We start from the raw sequence: 25,836 nt of genomic DNA, 5'->3' as shown, positions 1-25,836 counted from the left end.
AGCACCAATTCATTTAGCCCGGTCCATGCCCAACAGCTAAACACTTCTTTTTTTTAGGATGAAGCCGGCCAGAAGCAACGATATTGACGTCAAAACTCATCCTTCTCTCCTTTCTGTATCCTTTGCTCTCTCATGTACAGAGCTACACACAACCAGCAGTTCACTTTTCAGGCTTGCTGCTCCAACTTAATGTGGACCAGTTCATCATGAGCACCCTCCATGCCTGGTCAATGCCTCTCCAAGCCCATGACCCTGGTGGTTACTTTCTCAGGCTTGACAGGGCTCCTCCAGGGCCACAAAACACGTACTTCATTGCGTAACAGAGCAGGTGAAACTCCTGTTTTTTATCCTTCCATTAGAGCAAACCGTCTAATTTCCCCAGTGCCTTCATTCACATTCACACTGGCAGTTTACAGCACATACATGCAAACTCAGTAACTGCATGAGCAGAGTAAATTGCCCTCCAGTCAAGTATTCTCCTTCCTGTGCATTTGATCGTTCGGTCTGTAATTATTGGACGATGAGCTTTCCTCAGGGTTTACGTTGTACTCTGTAGCGTCATTACAAATGTCTACAGAGGCCCATTAGTGGTTGATTTGGCACCGTGCTGGACCGGACGAGCGTGGGCTTATTTCAAAGAGAGAATTGAGAATTGAGCTAGTTCCTGTTTTCCTGGTCAGGTGGAAGACAACCGGCCTCCGCATTAATTAGTGCTGTACTCAGAGTTGGTTCTTATTCCCCCCCGCTTCATGTTCTTTAACCAGGTGGTCCCATTGAGATTAAAAATCGCTTTTGCAAGGGAGACCTGGTCAAGACAGTCAGCAACACAAGAAACACATAGTTAGACAGAAAAACACAGAACAAGACAAGTTACAAGAAATTAAAAGTTATAATACTAGTATAATACAATAATAGTAATAGTATAATAATACTAGTGCATTTGGAAAATGCAGAAGCTTAAATTGTGGGAAATATTATGTTTTCGGTGGAGCCACTGTTCTCAAACTGGCAACCCACATGACGTAACGGACATCACCTGACCACTGAATGGGAGATGAAGAGCCACGTTCACTCAGGTTTAGTTCCATCATTGTTCAAACTACAATGATGATGGAGAAGATGTAAGTAACAATACTACATAACATTAAGGAGCAGTTTTTGTTTTTTATGCTTATGTGTTGCTAAGAAGACACCCCAGAAGATGGGTCACTCAGGTATAGTTCCATCATTGTTCAAAGTCAAAGAATAACTTTATGTTAGTTGTAATGAATAAATATATTTTAAAATCAAGTACATTTCTCTGGCATTTATAGTTTTCTACTGTACCGAAACGTACCGAACCGTGGCTCCACTGTATCGAACCCAACCCAACCGTGAGTTTTGTGAACCGTTACAGCCCTAGTATGTAGTGTACATTTGTATGCAGGGAGTGGAATGCAGTGACGTACAGAGGATATGCAATTACAGTGAATTTATAGTCAGAGTTTATTTTGAAAGTTACTCATGTCTTCACTGGCTTCCTGAGCACCAGCATTAATGGTGCTGAAGTATCCAATACCGTCCTCTTATCTGATCACGTATTCAAAACATAAAACACTGGGCATCATTCACAAACAGTCGCACAAATCTGTGCTTAAACCGTGTGTACGAACATTTTAGACAAATACAGGATTCATCGATATTTTGAGCTAAATTTGTTGTTACTACGCAAATAAATTCCATGCATTGCAAATGATGATGAACAACATCTCATCACTGCAGTCATTATAAAAGGCTTTAATCAATTTATTAGATTATATTTCAACTGATTATTGTCATAATTAAAATAGACATATCTAAAAATGTCACAGGGTGTGGTGGTGACCCAAAAGCAGACATAACAAGGGAATATTAAGTGAGAAGTGTTTCATTCAGGGAAGACACGACGGGAAAATTGTCAAGTAACAGCGGGGAATCCGAGGACGAGAGGGTGAAAACTGGGCAGGACAAGGCAGGGTAGGGTAGGTCATGGTAGGGTAGGGTAGGTTATGGTAGTGTAGGGTAGGTCATGGTAGGGTAGGGAAGGCAGACTGAGGAACCGGGAGGGTGATCCAAACTGTAGGCACAGGAAGACAAGGTGAGAACAAGGGAAACCACATGGATGACTCTGAAGTCTGAATAAATAGTAAACTGCGTGACCGAGAGACAACACAATACCACTGAGGTTGTACAACGATCTGCCGAAGCGTGGATGTGGAACCGGGGAAGAGATACTGTTGGGTGATGAGTAGATGGAAACCAGCTGGGTTGACTGGGCAGGTGAGTTGAATGACTGTAATCAGGAGGGAGCCAGTTCTCATTTACAATGACGACCAAAAACGCAGCTACAGGAGGCAAGTTTATACAAGACAAAATAAAACATTCATACATCTCAAACGATCTTTCAAACATCCCTATTTACTCGAGCGCAACATTGTTTATGTAGCCTCTTCATTTTGCATTCAAAGTGCACCAAGCCTCGATAATGTAGGGTGAATATTCCTGTGTTTTTGTAATATAAGTTGAAGAAAAATAAAATATTGCAATGTCATGTTCCCCAATGTCCTGCAGCCCTAATTGGTTATCATGTGTCTGAACTATGATGTAATGCTGTAGCGTTAATATTTCCCGAAACTGGAACGAAGGGTCCGGCCCAAATCATGAGAAATAGCCCCAGACCAACAGTAAACTATGTGACTGGAGTGACCACATACTTCTGGCCACTTAGTATTCAAGCCTACTTCCCTCGGGTCAGAGCTGAGACGAAGTTGTGGTTTCTGTTTATTGCCTCATATGAGTTTAATTGATTTTCGATTGTTTTCAATTGATTCCAACCACGTTACAAATACCACTGATTGTAAGAAAGGGAGAACTAAAAGGAGGCCGAGCGTGTGTGTGTGTGTGTGTGTGTGTGTGTGTGTTGTGTGTGTTTCTGAGCCCTTTTTATAAGCGCTCCGGCACAAGGCAGACCACGCTGGCATGGCAGCGTGACGCACACCGATGAAAAGGCTCTCGCTTGCGGTCACACACATGTCACCATGGCAATTATGTCAGGGTGCGTGTGATCGACAGCTGCCACAGCTGGCATGTGACCAACGAGCGGTGCTGGTGGGGGAAACCATGGTGCACGGAAGGACAACACAAGCTCTTAGTGTGTCTCTCACATGTGGCTGTCATAGAGAACAATCACATTTACTGTTCTCAAGATTTAATAGATCTTCTCAGAAACAACAGTTGGAGATTCTGTGCAGTCAAACGCATTATTCTCAATCATATGGACGTATATATATATATACATATATCGATTCATTATCAGGTGATGTGATTTCCGCCTTCTGCTCACTATGGAAAGAACAGCATGGCTGCCTGAGTTTCTCGCTTTCAACAGAACACCATCAAACATAATTAAATAGCAACTGTCGTGCATATAGAAGTGGGTCAGTGCTACGTGTGCTCTGCTTGAAACACTAGAACAGGATGGTGCTGTGTAACAGCTGCAGGCTGCAGCTGTGGATTGTTTTAGTAACCGAGTATTCTACAGATTTATTCTATTGATCGAGTAGTTGGATAAAAAATATTTTGCTTTTATTAAGGATCAACAGAAAAAATACTACATTTTGATTGCTTAAATTTAATACAATAATGTTCTTCAAAGAAATTGCATCAACGAGTTTCTCTCGCCCTAAACATATATTGTGTATTTGACAATAATGTAATCATATAAGATGTGGAAAAGTGATTTTAACTGATATATTGATTTTGAAAAATAGGTCTGGTGGTGATGTTAAATAAGTTTAGTTCCATGTTTCAGTATTGTATGATCTGCCAATTATTTTCCTCAATTAACTGATTATTTGAATCTATGAAATGGAACAACAGGTGACTCTTTCAACAGCCCAAACCTAAAGATATCTCATTAACTGTGAGATATGTGACAGAGAAAAGCTCATATTTCTGAAGCTGCATCCAGCAAATACTTGGCATTTTTGCTTGATAAAGGAACAATTAAAATAGGTGCCGATTCATTTTCTTTCTGTTAACTAATCGACAAATTGTTTCAGCGCTTAAGTTTAGTTAATTGAACTTCCTCATCACCTCAGATGATACTATTTGTATCCTAGAGGCTTTAAAATGTTTTGAATGAATTCCCTCATCATAAATCATTTCTCAGCGAATAAAAACAAAACCAAAAACATAGAATTTTGCATTGTTTACATGTTTGTTACTTGCAGTCTTTTTCTTACGTGCTTATGCGTTGCCACTTTTTCTTGCTTTGTTACTTGTCACTCAATAAAATAATGTGACGCCATTAGTTGGAGTATGTGTCGCATCAGCAGCACGCCTGTTCACGTTTGTATCAGAACATTGCTTCATAGGGCCACGAGTGGTGAAAAACATACACATTGGTACCTTTTAAGTTGCCTACTTATTCAATGAAAGATTTTCATTTGATTTCTTAAATCTATATTTTTGAGAAAAATTCTTTTCAAATGGTGGAATAGAAATCATCCGAATATAACTTCACCCTAGACCTTGACATTCGTCCCTGGTGTCTCCTCAGCTCCTCATGCCTGTGTGGAGACCTTTACACTTCTGGTTCAAAAGCTCCTTTTTACGGCCCCTTGATATGAGTCTGGCCCCTAGGATCCCATGTGACTGATGGCAGGTAGCTGGTAGCCAGACTGCGTTGTCTGGGCCGCTTCCCTCGTTCAACTTACTCCACATCCGAGTCCCCGCATCAGTCACCGCAGCAGGCAGGAGTGGGATGCACTGACAGGGCTATTCCTGTCTCTCCCTGTCTCACACACACACACACATGCACACACCTGTCTCTGGCTGTTTCCTATAGTGCCTTTGTGAGGTGGGCATATTAGCAGTGGCTGCAGCACGCTCCACCTGTCCTGAGGAGACGACTGTGGGGAATGAGAAAGGAAATCACGTTGCGCCACAGACCTCATTTAAAGATGCACCAGTTTTATGAAGGAACACACGACTCGGCAGCCTGAATCATAAAAGAGAGGCACCAACATAAAGCACCATCTAACCTGGAGATGTGTCAAATTTACCCAAACAAAATGTACACTTTGACTCTGTATGTGCTGAATAAAAACTGCTCTCCACATTCAGAGCGAGGACGACTTACGGACGTCAGATTCGACTCTTAAACGTCTCTCAGTCTTGCCGGGTTGGTCAATATGGCACTTGTTCGCTGAATTGTAACCTGGTAATTACCTTGTTCTTCTGAGCCCCTGGCCGGGCCCCTCCGAGTCTTTGACGGAGGGCCCGCACGCTCAGCATTGGTACCTCGAGAGACGGGTCAGAAATAGCCGCCTCTTAAGACCTGCAGAGTCCAGTCCGCTGTGAAGAGCGTCGCCGTGACTGACGCTTCATTTCGACGCTGGTCCTGCCTCTGGATCTCGCTGTCGGGGGCCAAAAAACACTTCATAGCGCGTCAAGTGTCGGCTGAAGTACCGTCGCTATTCTGGGCTCCTCGTCGTTTCCTGGGACTCATAAGTCATTATCATCTTATGAAAATAAGATGTTATGTCGTTTTAGGGAGAGAGCGAGAGCAAGAGAAATATCATTTTGCTTTTTTTTGATGACCCAAATGTGTTCAGACAGAAGAGAGGATGAAAATCGCATTCCCACAAGAAGTAGAATTAATGCTTCTCCTTTTAATCAAGCCTGTTCTTAATTTAGATATTAATTATATCTCGTAATTTGGCCAACAGCACAACGAGTCTGCCAAGGATGCCCCCTGACGCCCTTCTCCTTTTTTCTCAGCCGTCTGTTTCCTATCAGACTTTCAATCGAATGGAAGACGCTTGACTAATTCCTTATTGAGTGGCGAGACGGCACAGTTAGTCAGAGAGAGGAATCTCACAACTTAAACAATTAGACATTTGATCCCATGTTCTCTTCTCTGATTCCCGGCTACAGGCTTTACTTTTGCTCTCGTGTTGACATATTGTAATTGCTTCTTGGTGTCTCATAAGTCCGTATAACAAGAAGACTAATGACTCATTTATTATCAGGGAAAGTCCCGTTCAAACTGCATCCGCTGTCTTCTCTGTGTGGCTGATGTTCATGTTTTTTGTCTCTTCGCAGTGTTCGCCGATCCACGGCCACGGGTTCATCTTGGACAAGTACACGTGCCGCTGCAAGACGGGCTTCTACCATCCCAACAGAGTGGCTGTCAACGGCTTCACCGGTAAGTCAGGGACGAGTCAATCGCCTGTTCACACGTATTCTCATAAAGGATGCTCGGCCCCTGCACGGTGACTTATTAACAGGTCACTTTCAACCCATCAGAGGAGTTTGTTTTGGCAGATTACAGCATACTAAACTTAGACATTCTGTATCTTCATCCTTTTTTGCTTCCTCTGTTGTTGTTATTGGACACCCTGTTCTGTGCCCTTCATGCAGCACAACCTTAAGGTGCATTCTAGACGTTGAGCTCATCACAACGTTTTATGAGATCACATTTATTTTAAGTGATTTTCCAGCAAAGGTTAAAATAGCAACACAGCAGCCAGTTTGGAGGAGACGAGTCTTGTCTCCCGTTTCTTCTCATTTTGTACAAATATAGCAGGTGAGCTCATTTCATCAGTTCTGTGTATGTGTTGACCAGCAGCTGTTATCAAAAGAACCGCAAGCTCACCTTTAATATGTGTCGTTATATAACGTCTTCATGTTATAACTGTGCTGATGAAAGAGGCACGTGTCGCCGCCCTGTCTGACGATGGAAGTAGCCCCGGTACCCGGGGAGGCTAATCAGGTTCAAGGTGGGAAATATCTTTTTAATGGTAGTTACTTTTCCCAGTTTATTCTGTCTGCTGTGAGTTAATTAAAAACAGCTTTTGCAGACACAGACCCCCAGTGGTTTTCACCTGCCCTCCATCACTCTCATTCTTTCATTTCGATCCACTTTCCCGCCTGTCTCATCCCGCACAAACCTCGTACAGCGTCTTCCTCTGTGCCCGTCTCAATTTTACCCCCTTTTCGCACCCATTTCCACCGTCTTTTTTTACCCGAAAACATTTTCCCTTCATGCACAGAAAAGCAACAAACAAAAAAACCGCTTCACAATGTATTTTCTCAGAGAGCTGGATGTCTGTGCTGTCTGCTTCTGCCCGTTTGTCGTGTACACAAACTAATAGAGAGGAGAGGCAAGCCTGTTAGCGAGGCGTCGTGCTGCAGTCTGGCCCACCAAGGGGCCAATAACAAGCCTGGTTAATCCACGAGGGGACATCCTTGACACTCCTTAGCGGAGGAAACCAGAGCAACTCACTTCCCTTTGTCTCCCAGTGATCTTCCACTGTGGATCTTGCACATTAAGATGTGGGAGAAGCCGAGACTTAGCTTCCTCTGACCGTCAGCCAGCTGGTCGGAGCGACGAACCGACGGGAGCGAGCTGAAGGATGTGACTCATTCCGACGGAGATAAGTAGTCCTTTTGAAGGGATCAATGGTGTGCAGAGTCACAGCTTTGAGAAAGAGGCCAGTTTCTTTTTAGAGGCAAAATCCCTGCAAATCTTTGAGACAATGGCCGTTTCCAATAAAGCCTCCATGAAAGCTCTGTATAAGTCCACCATTCGTTATCTCTCCAACCATACGGGCATCTCTTAGGGGATTCACCAACAACAATCCACTCGGAGGTTTTTAGCATTCGCTGCTGTCCGGTTTGGCCACAGAGCAGCTCTTTTTTAAGCATTTAGTGGTTAGAAATTCTTGAATATGTGTACTTTTCCCACCCAGATCTTGTGCCTATAGCTTAAATACACATATTTTTCTCATGGTTTGAGCCAGTCTGTCCTGACTTTAGACTCCCCAATCATCCCCGTCATTGTCAGGATTAAACAAATGACTCGGGTTGTGGCGCGTCTCTGTGGGCTTTTTCTAAGGAAGCCTTGAAGGATATGCCAGTGACTGAACGAGGTGCGGCGGCGTTGGCTTTTCATGTTCACACATATAGATCCGTCTCCCTCGTGTTGACACGATGTCGATGAATCCTTGTAAGGTCAGAGAGGGATAAGAATATATACTCAGGATGCTTCAGTCCGTCGAAGAAGCACTTCATCTCCTTTATCTTTCAATACCGGCCTCATATCCAGAGGAAAACACAATGACCAAGGAAACTTCAGAAAATGGTAGTTGTTGCGACGCAATCTGCTTGATTTTAGATAACATTTCACCTGTTTATATGTTACTTTTAGCTACTAATTTAAATCATGTATCCATTATTTTTTGGTTAACAGTTTCAAGTATTATCACTTTAAGCATTAAAGAATGTATTTATTATTGATCTGTTTCTTTTAGCTTGCTTACCAGTTTTTTTCAGGCACTGTCAATTGCAACACATGGTTTTCGGGTTTTACATCAACAGGTGAATTTTTATAACCAAATCATGATTCCCAAAATCAAGGTAAAGGACTCGCTGTCTTGGAGAACAAAAGTAACGACAACTGAAGCTCGATCAAATCCGATGACGGAACGATAACTGGTTTGGAATTAACTCCTCTATATCTCCATCTTGTTTCGTGACAGGGAGGGGGAGGGGCAGAAAGGGCAAAGCTGCAGACAGCGGTCCCAATGCGGACGAGGGGTCTTCCAGCGACTGCCTGCCGTGTCAGCAGGGCTGCGCCTACTGCAAGGACGAAACCCCCTGTGTGGCGCGAGAGGACGGAGCTCTGCGCTTGGCCGTGGTCTCCTTCCAGTGCCTCTGCATGCTGATCGGCTTCGTTAGCATGGTGCTCGTCTACTACTTTCGCAGGAACAAGGTATGTATCCTCACACGACAGGGACGCTGAAGAGTGACATTTTCATTCAATTCTCACCAGTGTTTTCTGAGTCTGGTCTTTCTAGGGCTGTGTAAAACCTTAACAGATGTAATTGTCTCTTTGCCATCGAGGAATCTGAAGCAACAACCTCATTGCGTCATTGGGAGCCATTACTCGTCTCCACATGCTACCTTTAGCTACGACAAAGATGAGGTGTGCAGAACGCTCGAAATGAAGGGAACATTTTAAATCGACAGCACGTACGAAACTAGCAAAGCAATGTATTTGCATATAGTTTATCAAACTTTTGATAAATATCTCATCATTCAAATCATCTTCGAGGAAATGGCCACGGTGCTTTATTTCCTTTTTCACAAATTGCTGCAGTTTCTACCAAAAAATGCCATATTTCATCCTGCAAATACAAAGATTTCCAGAGTTTCCAGAGTTTTTTTGACGTGGCGATTTACTTTCTACCCAAGTAAACTTTTGACCACACTTCTGAAATCCTCTGAGGCTCTAGTTGTTACTCTCAGTTCATCGTCTTGATTAAAGGCTTTGTTTTGAGCATTGGACGTGTGAGGATTAGCCTGAAGACTCACCTCAACGCTGACAGGGGAACATCTAGCGGCTCTATCTCCCTCACACCTGAAGACTCCTGCATTATATCAACCGCAGTTCAACAAAGGGTCGCTGCCGTGAATAATGCAGATGAAAGTTTGAGGGGCTTTGTCATCACTTAAACACCGCTTACGTAATCCCCACTCGTCTTATCAAACAAAGTTTAAGAGCTTAGCTTTAAGCTTCTCACAGACTTTGCAATAAATTAAATGTTTTTCATAAACAAATCAGTGAATTTGGCTTGTAGATTTTAATTTATCTCAAACAAGGTAAACACTCATCTGCTCTAGATAGCTGTGAGTAGTGCTTTGTGTTTTGCATGTGTTCTTAAATGAGTGGCTCAGTTGTCCCATGCTCTTTGAAAGCCCCCTCAGGCGTCTCTTCAGTTTGAGGACGATATTTTGTCGAATATCGTCCACAATAGGAGCACAGAAAGAGCCTGAAATGGTGAACCCTTCTGTAAAAAGTCCTTGAGGCAGGAGGTCTCAATGGACTTTGTTCTCTTTCTACCAACGAAGAAGAAAGCTCCAATCCGCTTCCAAGTCCTCCTGGAATATCATGATCGCCTGCTGGTTCAGACTTGTTTAGACCTGCTGCAATGTGAGAGTTATATTCCAAACTGTCCTGTATCCATTTAGTGGGAAATATAAAAAACATTATCATCGTGAACATTATAATTGATTTTGGACATAAAAATCAAGAGTTGGTGGAGACCAAAGCAGAGCTAAAAGATGAGTGAATAGGGGACAAAAACACATCTCCAAAAAGCTTGTTGCTCCAGCCCCATGCAGCCAAAACTCTGTTAATTAAGTATATGATGCATCAACGACACGTGTAATAATAGGTGTGTCTTTCTTCTTCTGCAGAGTATCCGAGCATCAGGTTTAGTCCTGCTGGAGGCCATCCTGTGTGGAGCTCTGCTTCTCTACTTTCCGGTAAGCCTGAGACACTCGCTAGTTCCTGTGTGTGTGTGTGTGTGTGTGTGTGTGTGTGTGTGTGGGTCGGTATCCTTTCATGTGCTCATTTCTCGACATGTTTGTTGGTGATCCTCATGCCAAGCTCCTTTGAGCTGAAAACAAACACCTTCTCCTTGACTGAAGGTTGGCATTCAGTCTGGCCTTTGGTTCCCGCTGTCGCTCATTCATCTGAACCAGAACAAAAGCTTCGTATCTGCATCGGCGGCACCGAGCGGGATTGTTTGCCTTGTCAGACAGTGCATACCTCAGTCCATGAATCATACCTGCCGTGTTTTCTTTTCTCACGGCCGCATGGAGCTGTGACGAGCAGCGTTTTCACAGCCACAGTGCGATAAAACGGGACTGGCAGAGACAAATGTCCCAGGGCTTTGTTGGTGACCCCCTGCTAAATGTACACGGAGCAGGCCAATGAAGCCAGCAGCCTGTCAACACCACCATCTGTTGACCAGCCTCACGCGCTGCTTCATTCAGACCTTTTCGATTGTTTTTTTTTGCCCCATATGACTTCTTGGTATTGTCTTGGTACTGAAAATGGCTTTTTGTGAGATTGAGAAAACTTTGGATGAACATACAGTGTAAAAGAGCTTAACCATGTGGAGACAATAACAGTTCTTGTAATCTGCATCAGCAAAAAATCAATCGAATTTTGTTATAAATAATAAACAGTGGCATCGTTTGCTTCTGAAGCGCCTCGTTATTCATCCAGATGTATTCCTGCACATGACCAGACTCTGTCCAACACCCACGTACTGTTGATTTACACAAATCTACCATCGCGTCCTCCTCTTGGGTGCTCAGGGCATCGGCTAATTGCAATTTAGTTGCAATCATGTGGCGCTATATGCTTACCGAAGCAATGCCGGGTAAATGTAATTGACGGCAACTGATTTAAAGCCGGCTAATCAATGCAATTTGCTGCGACAGGGTCCTGGGAAGTAATAATGTTTGAAATGTGCAGACTGGACGCAAACTTGGAGGTTATTGGTTTGTGAATGGATGATAATCCTGTATCCAGCTGGTGTAGTGATGCCACCAAATGCTAAGAATATACTGCTTGTAAAAACGTAGTACAAAGGGAACTTATGACTCCTACCTTGTTTAGAGATTAGATTATTATATTCGGTTATTCCGTACCGTTGTGCTAAAAACAGTCACTGTGCACACGACCAATGTTTTTTTTTTTTTGATAAAATATCTCAGCCCGATCGTGCGAGAACAGCATCTCTCTGCATGGCTCTGTGCAGCACGCTGGATTGATCTCCGCCCTGATGCATTTCCACGTCTCCCCGTGCGAAACCCACATGAGCTGCGAGCGTGAGACGCATCACTCCCAATCTAAATATAGATTCAGAAATATTCCGCCGCTGCCGCTGCTGCTGCCGCTGCTATTTTAAATAATTCCTCTGTTATTAAACAGCAGGAGATGCATCTTATCCTGCTCCCATGGCATTCGGCTTTGAGGACGAATGCAACACCCCCCCCCCCCCCTTCCCATCAAAACCCCCTTTCTCTCCTGAGTGTGTCACATGCAATAACTTCACTGCTGGGGAGGCTTAGATGGCAGCAAAGTGACAGAGTTTGGTTTGCTTGTTTTATTTTTTCAGACTCCACCATCTCCTCCTTCAGCCGAGACAGACACACACACACACACACACACACACACACACACACACACACACACACACACACACACAGACTACTGAATCAGAGGAGCTGCATTGTAGTGCAACATGGCCTCAACTCGTCAGAAGGTGCTTCTATAATAGGGGCAAATGCAAAAAAGCAAATCATTTAGACACGATTTTACTTGTCATAACGATATTTGCAGTTCATGTGTCACACAATAGCTTGTCGAAGGGATAATACATTTGAGTATGCATATAGAAAACGGGAGGACATACTGTAGTGGAACAGCAACGACAGTATAAGAAGCGTTGTGAACACAGCGTATGAGACTGATTTCCCCTTTGCTGCTTCCTGCCCATCTGTGTGCACCGGCGTCGGCTGCTCCAGAGATGACAGCAGTTGCCGCTCCGTGCATGTTCTCCTCCCCCGTGAGGCGTGTCACGCCTCCTGCTCTGCCGCTTACACATTCAGAACTGTTAACTCGCATGTAAAAGTGGTAGTCTGCAGGTTTCTATTTTTAATTTTCACGACACCTTTCTTGTTGAGCATTGAATGCCGGTGTTTTTGCAGTGCACTACCCAGAGATGTGTTACTTGACTTGTTAGTCAGGTTTTACCTTGAATTCTACTTTGATATGATTATTTTGTATCTCAAGGATATTAAACTAAGCGGAACTACTTCAACCTCAAGGTATTTGGCAACAAGTCGTCCAACAAATACATAGTTTAGCGACTTTCTGAAAACCATGAGAGCGTCTTCTGAACTCGTGCTCCTGTCGGCAAGATGACGTCGTTTTAAGGCTGTTTAAAGTGTCGACCACTCGACCGACACAGTTTCTGATGAGGACGACATCTTTGTAAAAGTACCAACCTGGACATTTTTGGATCTGCCTAACATGATGAAAATACTCTGAGAAGGATGACATCACTCTGCTTTCCCATGTTGATACAACCCTTGGGGTTAGGGGCAGAGTAGCGTCATGTCCTGCTCAATAAATCCTTTTGGTGCCACCTCGGCCCAACTCAGGGCTCCGCCGTGCAGGCAGGGCCTCGCAGCACATCGGGGGGCTAATGAGAAACGGTACGGCCGGCGGATAATGTATCCTGACCTGACAGGCCGTGAAACACAGTCTGCCAGCCAGTTCCCGCCTGTGCTCTCTGCTCGGGCTGCCATCCAAGCTGTTCTGACACTTTCAATCTGACTTAAGTGGATTTGGAGGGTTGCTGTTCCCTTCTCCCCCTCTCTGCAAAGTGCTGTGGAGTCCCCCCCCCCCCCCCCCCCCCCACAAAAAAGTTGAAGTTGAGGGTACACAGCTGCAGCTGGAGTGTTCCTTCTACATGTGCAGACAGACAGAAATGGTGAGAGACTGGAAGGCGAAAGAGAGGCAGGCTATTCCCTCTCTGACATGTCCCTTAGTGCCCAAGCAAGATGGGAATATCTCAGCATCTCACTGGTGATGGGGGGGGGGTAGGGATTTGGGGGAGGCGAGCACCAGCCAGCCCCGGGCTCGACTGCGCAGTGTGAGCTGGATGTAATTTACACTCGGCCCACCTCAGGGAGCAGCGGGAGCAGAAGAAAGCATTACCTGCCTCCAGAAAAATGCCCTTCCCGTGTGGCAGTGGGTGTCGGCTTTCATATATAAATGGATCCATTGCTGTTACAAAACCCCACCTCTCCTCCGCCGCCTCCTCCCACCTGCTCATATTGAAGGTGTTTTGAGCAGGAGATGATGACCAAACAAAGCAGGCCATGGGCGGCCCGGGTGTCTGTCCTTATTTCATGTCAAAGCAGTAAAAGTAGCACAAGAGCTTTGTTGTGACAGAGCGATTCCCGAGGCTGCACCATCCCGTCCTCTGCTCACATGGAGGCAGACACACTAAATGGCTCAAAGTCATTTTGCAGCCCTTTAGCTCGGAGCAGATTCATGAGAAACGGCGATAACAAAATGCTGCATTGCAGCGACGTCTGTTCTTTTGACTGGAAACGGCGAACGGTTTTAGATTTAGTCATATTAAAAATCGACAATCTGATGTGTTTATACTGCGTCATTGACAGGTGACTCATGTGTGATATTTTATTTTGGCATTTTCATTTCAGGAAGTGCTCCGTTAGTATGAGGTTGCTCTTCGAGTCGTTGCAGCTGCCAACTATAATAACAATAACTCATCATTCAAAACGTGATTTAAAATGTCTACGAAGTCTAACAGAGGTAAGATTTAGAGGCATGAACACCATTTGGGTTGCACCTTAAGCGTCTTAATTTCCTAAAGTTCTGACCACATTCATTGAGAGACATTAACAAATGAATATAAACACGTCTGAGAGGGTTGGCAGCCACAATTCACCAGACTACACTGCAGCTTCCTGCTGATAAGTCAGCACAAAGGAAAGTTGCTTAATGGCACCAAACAGGAAGATGTAGCTATGTTGTAAAAATGTGCTCTAAATTAGAATCTTTTAACTCTTTGTTTTGGTTTTATGAGCCAACTGAACTGTTCTAGTTCACTCTTACTACTCTCATCAACTCATTTCCAGCTGTAGGCAGTAGTTGTCTTTTTTTTTGTCACCAACATGTGAAAATGAATGCTGATGTTGCTCTGTGTCTGCTGCATTACATTCCCGTCTCTACCCACGCCGGTCGTGTGGTCATCCGTACATTGTCAATGTCTGCAGAACACCTACAGACAAAACGTAAGCAGGTCAGCAGCCGACTGTCTGAAGGAAGAGACAGAGTGTGTATGACAACAGACCACAGGTATCTCCACTGAGTGCGGTAAACTCATTTCACGGCGTCGAGGGAGAGGTCTGGCATCCTACGCGATCGATACGCTGTGGGACACTGACCTTCACGTGAAAGAGGATCAATCCCCGAAGCTTTCCCCGTCTTCATCGACCCCCCGTGCGCACACACGCATATTTGCATTTTTATTGTCTACACATTACAAGCTAATTACAAACTGCTACTTTTCGATCCTCTTTTTTTTCGAACTGCATTCGTCTGAAACAAGAATGTTTCTTAAGCGTTATTTGCTGAATATCTCCTGTCTGCCCTCGAGCGAGAGCTAATTATCTAAAGCGGTCTAGCACAAAATGATTTGTGGATGCTCCGTGGTGCATCCAGTCGGGCGTCCGTATTTTGTTTGTGGGTGTGCTACCATCCTCACATGAAGCCTTCGGCGCCTGCAGAGGTCCAGACTCTGTGTTCTCATGAGCCACAAGGAGAGGTGAGACGCAGCGAATTGTGCAACATCACAACAGCTCCCTGGAAAGATGCCGCTCGCACCGCAGCTGGCTGTCTTGCGTCACCGCCGTGTCAACAGGGACACTCTCCAGCGGATAACCAACCCGCTGAATCTCAGTGTGTGTGTGGAGCCAGCTGGTGGGTGCTGAAATGGGAGATGATTAGGAATGAAATATAACTGCAAATGAAGTGACTGAGTGTCGATTGAATGAGTAAGTGGGTGAGCGTGTGAATCTTGCTCTTGTTGCGTTTGTCTGTTCTTTTAGAGTTCCGTCACTCCAAATTCAACCAGTGATCATTGCTCAATAGATAGACGGAACAATGGATGGACGTATCCGGCATTACCCACATACCTGATGGTACAATGTTAAAATACTTTTCATCTGCCCGTGGAAGCTAAATGTTTCTCTGCTCAGGTGTGCGTCTGTAGAACGCACTGTTCTGTTTGCTGGTTTCCACCTGACAAAGCTTTGCTTTGGAGGGCAGATGCAGAACCGGGTTGTGTTGAGTCGGGTGTCTGGGGAGCCCGGAGACCAGACCGGCGGGTCAACATGATGGTCGGGGACAGTGTTCACCTGCCTCGAAAACCCGAGATATTCTATTGAAATATGGCCTCGGTACCAGTTATGAAACCGGTGCCATTGGAGCCGAGAGAAAATGAACCATACTTTGGTGTTGAGGGAGATCTTGAGTAGATAATAAGGAGAATATAGTACATGAAACAAAACTCAACCCCTCAATACTAAAGATAAATCTGAAATCAAACACGATTACTCAGCTTGTTTACAAGATATTTAGTCAACTGATCTATAGAGGGAACCATAAAGTGCATCTTTGGAGGGAAGGGAAAAACCACTGCATGGAAATGCTATTGACTCTGAATTCCCCCCAAAAAAATCAGAAACAGTTGCTGTTACACTGTTCTGATATTGTTGAAATGCAGAATAATAAACCGATTTTAAATGTTGGGTGCTGAGAGGGCTGCTAGACGTTGGCAACGACGCTCACTCAGCATTTCCAGGAGCCTTTACTCACGCTGTAACTGAGACGAGACAAAGAGGGGGGAGGCCGGCAGAAGAGCAGTAAGTGTGTTGATAATTGTCTCCTCGATATTGATGTCCATTAGATAGGTATAAAGCACCCTGCTCCTCTCATACACATAGCACCAGATCCTCTTCCCTTCCCACAGTGCTGAATCTAAGATTCCCAGCACTTAGCATTGATTATTAATGGAAGGTTTGAAAAGAAAAGGGGGGCAGAAACTGATCTCTTTATGCACACTGGCGTTAAGAGAAACACGTCTGGGGGGGTTCGCAGCCGATCTCTTCCCAGAAACCCGACTGATGGAAAGTGCATGTCTCGTGGAAAGAATTTCTGCTGAGAATTGTTTGGTCTGAGGGGTCATGGCGATGTTTGAGGACAATGCTTACGCTTACTTTTGCCCGAGAATATGTGTATTGGCATTCGTCTGAGCAGCACTGGGCGGACGGGACACACCTTGTTGTATCAGATGTCCTGCATGGGGAGAGCTGAGAGTCCGCGGGAATGGATTGATGGTTTTGTTACAGTGAGCTGTAACGGGAATTTGAGCCTCGTCATATTCTGTAATATTTTCTGAATATCTGAGGTGGAGCAAGTTAACAGCTTTAAGTTCCTGGGAATGAGCATCACAAACAACCTGACGTGGTCCTCACACATCCTGGTGAAGAAAGCTCATGAATGGCTGTAACTCTTAAGGAAAACTTAAAAAGGCAAAATTCCCGGGTCAAGTTCTTGTTGACTTTTACAGAGGAGCAATAGAAAGCATCCTGACTGGAAACTTTACAAACTGGCATGGGACGTGCACGGCTCAGGACAGGAGCGGGTGATTGAAACCACCTAGAACATCACTGGTAAGGGTTAACCGTGCATCAGTGATGTTGGTGACGACTCATTCAGACGGTTTGGAGTCGAGTGGAGGGAGCAGATAACACCTCCCCCTCTCCGTCTCGTCACAGACGACATCAGTCTTTAGGTGGCGTGTGAAAGAGATCCAGATGTTGTTTTCCAGTTGCTCTAAAAGTGTTTTCCCTCGGTGCGTTTTTACTCACCTTCTGGTGCCCTCTTCCGTCCCTGCGGAGTTAAATGTGCGTCAGCAAGTTGCTCAGCGCCGTCCGGGCCCGGCTATCTCTTCATCGGCACCTGGTCCTCTTCTTAAAAATGAATAAATAAAAGAATGCACTGAGGAGCAGTTAGGCATTGTTATTTAGATATTTTCTTTGAGCTCACGAGTTTTAGCGTCCATGGAAACTCTAAAATGTAGTTTTAGAAGCTTCTCCATCAGCATGAAACACCCTGTATGTATTTAAGATGAACAACGGAGCACTCATCTGTTCATTATTTGCTCTTTGCCACATTCCCTCTGCACAATCAGGCAGCAACTTCCCGACACTGAAGGCTTCTTCTGTCCTCTTGCAGGTTGGCATTCTCTATTTCCAGCCCAGTGTTTTCCGCTGCATCCTGCTGCGATGGGTTCGACTGCTGGGCTTCGCTACCGTCTACGGGACACTGACTCTTAAGTTGTACAGGTAACACACACATCTGCACAAAACCATTCGTCCAACGTCATTATCCAGCCGAGGAAATCAGATGACGTTGACCTCTTTCAGTGCAATTACGCTGTCTTACGCCTTTGTAAAAGTAGGCGCCTCGTGAAGTGTGGAGGGCAGCATGTTCCTCTTCTAATTCATCACCAGACTACACCGCCGCACATGTTTAGGGTCGAATTCACTGCCTCATTAAGTGGAAGAGGGAAATGCCAAGTGAAAGCAATTAAGACAACGCGGGGTGCTTTGGCCCCAAATGGTCCCCCATACATAACGTAGTATTGAATGATGGCTGGCAAGAAACAGCATTTAAAAAAATGCACTTAAAATAGTTCATCTGAGGGTTTTTCTGTCAGGTGAAGCTGTCGAAAAGGCCCAATGAAGATGCTGATGAAGGGGATGTGGCTAATGCGTGCGGGAGTCGAGTAAACCCTCAGAGATGCAAGTTAACATGTTTCACAGATCAATTTTTGATGGGGGGCTCATTAGCAGTGGACACTTCATCAATGCGTGAAGGGCACAGCCTAAGAATAGCGATGGCTGGTCATGTGTTTGAGTTTAATTCCTGTTTCACGGTCTTTGTGCAGAGAATAACTGCGGTGAATGATGATGCATTTCAGAGCTGGACAAACATTGAACCTGGAGGAGAAATAATAATAATAATAAAAGGCAATTCAAAGAGCTTTAAATAAAACATCAAAAGATAAAAAAGAGGACTGCAAAAGAAACACATTCATGTAAATACAATTTAAAAGCTGTCATTTAAGAGCCAAGGAAATAAAAACAAGCTAAAACAGATGAAGACAGTTATGTAACAGAGTAAAACAGTGCATTATATAATGAAAGGCAGCAGCACACATTATGATGAGAGATAGTTCGGTGAAGTAGCATCAGTAGGTCATAATGCATTGAATCCCTTTCCCTCCAGCTCTTGTCTTTTGCTGTCATCTCTTATGTCTGCATACTAAAGGCATTCTGGGAAATGTAGGAACTCGATTAGAGAAGTAGGCCTCAGGAGAGTTCAGGTGAGGGGGATGGAAGGTGAACCCTCTTTGTGTTGGAATTATTTTTGTTGATGGTCTCAAAGTGAGCTTCTCGTCCCCCCCCCCCCCGCAGGGTGCTGAAGGTGTTCCTGTCCCGTACCGCCCAGAGGATCCCCTACATGACCAGCTGGCGAGTGCTGCGTCTGCTGGGCATCATCCTGCTCATCGTCTGCTGGTTCCTGGTGGCCTGGACATCTGCCGTCTGTCAGAACCCGGACAGGAAGTTTGCTCTCATCGACGTGGGCTACACGCCCGACGGGCTGCAGTTCAGCATGTGCCTGCTGGACCGCTGGGACTACATGATGGCTGTCGGTAAGCCCTCTGCCTTGACTTACACACACTGAATTCTGCGTGCGAGTGGGTTATCTGAGGTTACTCGTCGCATTAAATCAAGAAGTAATTAGTTTGACGTGAAAAGCATTTTGAGAGAGACAAGAAAAGAGAAGCTGGATGAGTGAAACAGTTTGCCTCCATCTACATTTGCCGATGATCTCGCACTTCCCAAAATTAGACGTTAATCCCCTCCACCGGGTGCTACACTTTTTTGGATATTTTCCTGTGCTGTGTGAGGAGGAGAGGGCAGACGAGAAATCAAAGATGCTCGGAGGAAAGCAGCAACTCTGGGAAAACAGATGGACCCCCAGCAGAGCCGTCATGCTGCGATACTGTATACCGAAGGCACATTTTCATTCTGTTTATTAAGAGGTAAAAATCGGTCGGTAATTGGGTCGTGCAAGTCAGCTCTGACGTCACTTCATGCAGCTCATAAATTACCAAAAAAACACCGAGACGCAATAAATCTTTCTGATTTAGAAATCCGCACTAATACGCTGTAATACATTTGACTTATTTTTTGCTTTACATAACATTGAAAAAAGCTCATTTCAAACCAGAAATAATTTATTATTGAGCACACTTTATTAAGTATGCACAAGAAAACTGCAGCTTCAGCGTTGCAATGATGTGTTGATTTAATCTAAAACATTATTTTCCATTTAATTACATTTGCCGCATGTTCTTGCAGACCCTCCAGCATTTCTATGGTTGCTGTGTAAAAAAACGTCCTTTTGAAGTCATTATGTCGGATTTTACCCTAATATTTAAGGGTTTATGAATTTACATTTTTTGTCGTTAAAATGTTGTTTAGAATTTGAACGTCATGAATGAAGCTTTGATATATTCGGTCCAGCCAAACTAAGAAACGGATCTCAATTGGAAATTGAAAGCTGCGGATTCTTTTGCTTTTCATTCATTTTAGACAGTTTGATCTTCACATGCCCTCACACAACCGTGACAAATATCTCTTCTGTGAGTGGCCAATTGCATCAAATGCTCACAGTTGCTCCTGTTGTGAGGAGTACATGCGATTCGCTCCCCACAGTTCAAGCAAAGGACACAACATATAAATGTGAAAATAAGGGCAGCGTGTTTATTGCTTGGCTGCCGAGGAGACATTACACGGAGGTGCACAGCGACTCATTTATTGTCCAGAGAATACAACCACAGCTGTTACAAATGAGGGCATTCTCCTGTGTTGTTGCACTGCCTACAAATGTTCACTGTGTTCACTGCCTCTCTCTCTTTCTCGCAGCTGAGTTCCTCTTCCTGCTGTGGGCGGTGTACCTGTGTTACGCGGTGAGGACGGTGCCGTCGGCGTTCCACGAGCCGCGCTACATGGCCATCGCTGTTCACAACGAACTGGTCCTGACGGCGATATTCTACGTCATCAGGTGAGAACTCCTCCTCACACTCATCTGGATGGCTTAGTGGGTGTATGTGTGGCTTAAAATGACATTGTATGCAGGGGCATGAATAGTGGAGATAGATATCAATGGAAACCCTGATGAAACAGAAGTAAGTAACTGAAAAGATTATCCTGTCAAAACCTGTTGTTAGCACATAAAAGAAGGAGGAAATACAATATAGATGAGACTTTTTTTCCCCAGTGGCCTCTCAGGGCTTCCGTAGTATCTGAAAACATCAACAAAAACAAAATGATGTGGATTGTTCCTTTAAACTTAGACGTCAGGCTCCATCTTAATAGTCCTGCTGCAGTAACCCCCACCCATCTGGAGCTCCACGGACGATAAACAAACACAATTACCACCAAAAGCATCTTCTTTATCATCCAGATGCTGTCACGTTCCCAATGCACTCCATATTTAATACCTTAGACTTTGATTGCCCTCCGCTGTTGTCATGTTGACGCTTCTGTCCTCCAGTAGCGTGTCTCATTTCCATCACATACAGCCTCAAGCCTTCTGTTCATCTGTGTCTTTTTATTGTAGTGAAATCGTCCTTCTCCCTCGAGTGCACGTGTCAAACAGCAGCAGCGTGCACTTTATAAACGAGGCGTTTTCAGCTGACACCGCCGCAGCCGGTCCTAGCTGGAGTCCCCTTAATTGAGAGCTCAGCTCCATCACATTATTTACACATGAACCGTGTCGGAATGATTTATGTTGGGGTTTTTTCAAGATGGAAAATAATAGCTTGGATTATTGGCAGCCATATTTCAGTTATAAATTAACCTCCATTATACCAGAAAAAACTAAGAGTTTTCCCCCTTTTTGATGGTATTTGAACATCTGGCTCCGTGTGATTACCGTGCCGACCCTTTAAATCTGCCTCGTCAGCCTTGTTGTGAGGCTTTTCTCTCTGCAGGAAACGGCCAAACGAGACGCTTAATAAATTGGAAAGTAGCCTGGTGTGGCTATTTATTTCTGCTGGCTGCCTCCAGAGACCACAGCGCACACCGGCGCTTGTTAGAGGCATCTGGCGTCCATTTGTGTTCACTTACAGAACCCGCTGTTTGATCCCACGGTGACCAGTTAAGACTTCCCCCGTTTGCCGTGACGGTCGTCGGGGTTTTTAGCCGGGTCCAGGTGTGAGTGTGACGCTAAGAGAAAGTGAAGGGGAGCGTCACATCTGGAGCTGGAGGCGTGAGCGATGGGGAAGTGTTTCAGTGAGACGCTGCAGGCTGAGAGGAGACGGCATGCCAGCGTTAATAAATCCTCATCGGCACCGAAACCCCTCGCGGAACATGAATGACGGAAGACTTCAAAGCTTTGGGACATTTCATGCGATGGACCTTTGCCTTCGTTCACATCTCCAAAGCTATTACCGCATAACCGTTCCTTAATTAGCCATTTGCCAACTTCAACAACGTAATGAGCCTGCGAGATGACATTTGCTTCGACAGAGGCTCTCTGGTGGTTGAATTAGCATCTGACGGGTGATACCTTCACATCTGTAGTGCGCACGAGGCCTCGCTGTGCTGGAAGCCTGTTAGTGCATTTCAAATAAAAAAGGACTGCAGCACTGCTGTTGTTTCCGCCAGTGATGTTCTCCTTTTCCAACACTGCTGTATTATTGTGTGATGTATAAATAGGCCGAATCTTGTGACCAGATCAAGGTCGCTCTTTGTGAATCCAATTGAAAGAATGAGGGAAAATATTGTGTCCTTGCCGCTCGAAAAGGATCATCCAAGTGGAACATTGTACGTGGCGGTGGAGTTGACGCCTCGACAGACGGTGTATAAATCTACTTTGGCTGAAAACCCATGATTGTGCTGGTCGCTGTCTCTCCCGGCTCCATCTGGATCCAAGAGGTTTACTGCAGACGGAGCGACGTCTATGAATATCACAGCATAATTTAGTCACCATTGTGTTACCTCCTTCGACGATAGACAGAGACACTTCTTTAAAATCTTTGCTGTCATTACTTTAACACGAGGTAAACATCTGGATATCCCTGCTCTTGTATTCCTACAATATATTTCTGTCTCTTCCCTGTTTCTCACGTCCTGCTTATCTTTCCTCTTTACGTCCTGACAGGTTCACTCTCGCTCCAGAGCTCCATCCAGACTGGATGCTGCTGCTGTTCTTCACCCACACCCACTTAACTGTCACAGTAACACTGGGTCTACTGCTCATCCCGAAGGTAAACACCCTCAACAAACTGCAACACAAGTCTGGCTTCTCTTTGTCAGCTGCTGTAGGAAATAACTTTTTGTATGCCTCCTCACCAGTTCCTGTTTGCTGGCGCCCACATGAGAGACGACATAGTCTCCGAGGCCTACGAGGACGAGCTGGACATGGGTCGCTCCGGGTCGTATCTCAACAGCAGCATCACGTCGGCGTGGAGCGAACACAGCCTGGATCCCGAGGACATTCGGGTGAGCGGCGTTTCCTTTTGACCTTTCGCTCTCCATTGCATAACCTGGTGACATCTTTTGAATCCTCTGAAAATACTGAGCCATGGCAGTTTTTTATTGCAGACACCAGAGGAAACGGGCCATCTCAGTTCTATTAATGGCTGTGGCGTAAGGTCTTGCAACAGTCTTTGGGAAAAACGTACCAACGTGAGCAGAGATTTCCGTTTGTCTGTTAGAGCCGAAGAAGTCTCTCTACCAAAAGATTTACCAGAAGTTATTCACTGTATCATATGTGCAGAGAGACAGCAATACGAGAAATTTAAAGACCTGAGCTTCGAGGCTGTTTCAGACCTAACATTAAAACGCTCTCCGTTTCCTTGTTTGTCCAAGACTGTCCTGTCTTTTTGTTTTTCAGCACGCATGTGATATTCCGTCGTACATCATTTAACAACCGTTTGTAGTCACGTGTCGTGGATTTGTTCTGCATGTTCTCAGTAGAATGTCTGCTTTTTTCTGTGTTTTGATTAGAAAAGCTCTTTTTTAAGCTGCATAAATGTTATTATTTGCTCTGAACAGACCACTGATCACCTTGCTTCTTTCTTCCATCTTGCTCCTCTCGTGAATACGTAGGAGGAGCTGAAGAAACTCTACTCCCAGCTGGAGATTTACAAGAGGAAGAAGATGCTGGCAAACAACCCTCACCTCCAGAAGAAGCGGAGCTCCAAGAAAGGGTTGGGTCGCTCGCTGATGAGGCGCATAACTGAGATTCCCGAGTCGGTGCACCGGCAGTGCAGCCGCGAAGACAAGGAGGCCGGCGAACACGGGAGCAACCGCAACAGCATCTGCATGTTGAAGAAGAACCCCTTCGATCCGACTCACCAGTCAAAGCCGGCAAAGGAGGAGACGCTCAAGAACAAGGTCTTCTCCCTCAAGAAGTCCCACAGCAGCTACGACCACGTCCGGGACCAGAGTGAAGACTCCAACAGCTCAGCGACGGACAAGATGGAGGTGACCCCAGCTGAGGGCTCCCTCCTCGATACGCTTATGGGCAAGCAGCTGGTCAAGAAGCAGTCCAGTGAGAATATGAGTGTCCCCAGTGAGTCCACGGAATCAGTTCCTTTGGTCTGCAAGTCAGCCAGCGCCCATAACCTCAGCGCAGACAAGAAACCAGTTCACCCTCGAGCCTCCATGCTGCAGAAGTCCCTTAGTGTCATTGCCAGTGCCAAAGAGATGACTTTGGGCTTCACAGGAAAGACCCAGAGCACGGAGGACAGCAATAAGAAGAGTCAGCCAAAGAGCAAGGACACGAGGGTCAACGCGGAGCCGGAAAACGAGTGCCAGCCCAAGATGATTATCAGCCAGTCGGTTGAGTACAAACAGACCACGGCAATGGGCCGTCTCATGAAACAGCCGGTGAGCAGCAGCCAGCCTTCAATCTGCTCCGATCCCGTCAAGGGAAAAGACCTCTACGATCTCTCTGAGGTGTGTCCCTGGGATGTGGAGGATCTCCCGACTCCGTCCGAAAACAAGGTCCAAAAGCATGTTTCCATCGCGCCGAAGGAAACCACGACGGTTCACGGTGGTAGCAGCGCCAAGGGAGGTAAATCTCCGAAGCAGAAAGCTTCCGATCAATCTCCGTCGAGTGGCGGGCTTTCAAAGGAAAGTCAGAGGACGACCGCCGTCCGGGCGGATGTATGTCCGTGGGAAGATGGAGGGGAAAGTCAGGGCAGCCAAGAGGAAGGCTCCAAGCAAAAAACATACAGTCAGGCTAGCAAACCCGCTAAGACCCAGCAACCTCATTCTACCACAGAGAGCTCCAAAACACATCGAGTAGAGGTCTGTCCGTGGGACTTAGAAGAGCCCCAAAAGACAACAGAGTTGGCGCGTTCACTGGATTTGACGACACAAAGAAAAGGCCCCTCTCCTGTGGATGGGAAAGGGAGAAGTATCCTTTCAGATCCATCCAAAACAGGAGGCTCACTCCAGCCGCCGTCTTCGAAAGCTGACGTGTGCCCCTGGGACCACGACAGCGCCGCCGTATCTCCGAGTTCAGAGAGGACACCCAAGGACACCCACTCTCGGGCGTCCCAAACTAAGGAATCCCCGTCAAAAAAGAAGGATACCTCTTCCCCGAGAACAGTTGAGAAAGAGAAATCAAAAGACGCTGATGATGAGAAAAGTAGAACAAAAGCTAAGGACAAGAGTAAATCTTCAGAGAAACACGCGAGCCAAGAGAAAATGGCCGAGGTGTGCCCGTGGGATGTGGAGAGTCATCAGGAAGTGCCGGTGGTGGAAAAAAGGAAAAGCGCAAACGGCGGAGCAGCCAAAGCGAAGCCGGTTGAAGTCTGTCCGTGGGATTTTGAGGATACATCAGATAAAGTAGGTACAGACACAGGTTCTGTGGTGAAACAGAGCAATCCGAATCCTAAAGGCGGAGCTGCAAGCGCCAGAAAAAAGGCCGACGTTTGTCCCTGGGACTTTGAGGATAGCGCATCGAGCAAGAAGGCATGACACTCGAACCTTAATGGACCACTGAAGTTATAGTTGTTGATGTCTTTTTTTTCCACTTTGAAATCGTTAAATATTACCTTTTACTAATAGTGCGGTGACTTGGAAGAAAAGTTGCTCAAGTTCCACAAGTTGCCTTCCTTTCCGAGGTTTTGTTCCTGTTTTACCTATTTTGAAAAAAAAACAAAGTCGTGACGAGCATTCCAGATTATTACAGGAAAATCCTGAAGATAAATCTTTAGACTAATTATGCAACTTTCGATTCAGCCTTTTCACTTCATGAGC

General features: G+C 45.4%; 1 protein-coding gene across 1 annotated transcript in view; it reads left to right on the top strand.

Annotated features, from left to right (window-relative positions):
- gpr158a (G protein-coupled receptor 158a) overlaps window positions 1–25,737 on the top strand; it is a gene marked incomplete at its 5' end in the record, with an annotated part of 40,136 nt that extends 14,399 nt beyond the window's left edge. Inside the window, 9 exons of the mRNA XM_079291685.1 lie at window positions 6,127–6,229; window positions 8,565–8,797; window positions 10,285–10,353; window positions 17,720–17,829; window positions 18,964–19,202; window positions 20,482–20,620; window positions 22,724–22,829; window positions 22,918–23,064; window positions 23,674–25,737. Of these exons, the coding sequence (XP_079147811.1) occupies window positions 6,127–6,229; window positions 8,565–8,797; window positions 10,285–10,353; window positions 17,720–17,829; window positions 18,964–19,202; window positions 20,482–20,620; window positions 22,724–22,829; window positions 22,918–23,064; window positions 23,674–25,554 (3,027 nt within the window). The 3' untranslated portion in view covers window positions 25,555–25,737. The remainder of the gene's footprint in view (window positions 1–6,126; window positions 6,230–8,564; window positions 8,798–10,284; window positions 10,354–17,719; window positions 17,830–18,963; window positions 19,203–20,481; window positions 20,621–22,723; window positions 22,830–22,917; window positions 23,065–23,673) is intronic.
- Window positions 25,738–25,836: the final 99 nt, after the last annotated feature.

Source organism: Melanostigma gelatinosum (genome assembly GCF_949748355.1).
Source record: "Melanostigma gelatinosum genome assembly, chromosome: 20".
In the NCBI taxonomy this organism is placed as follows: Eukaryota; Metazoa; Chordata; class Actinopteri; order Perciformes; family Zoarcidae; genus Melanostigma; species Melanostigma gelatinosum.
This window is presented reverse-complemented; position numbering and strand designations above follow the sequence as displayed.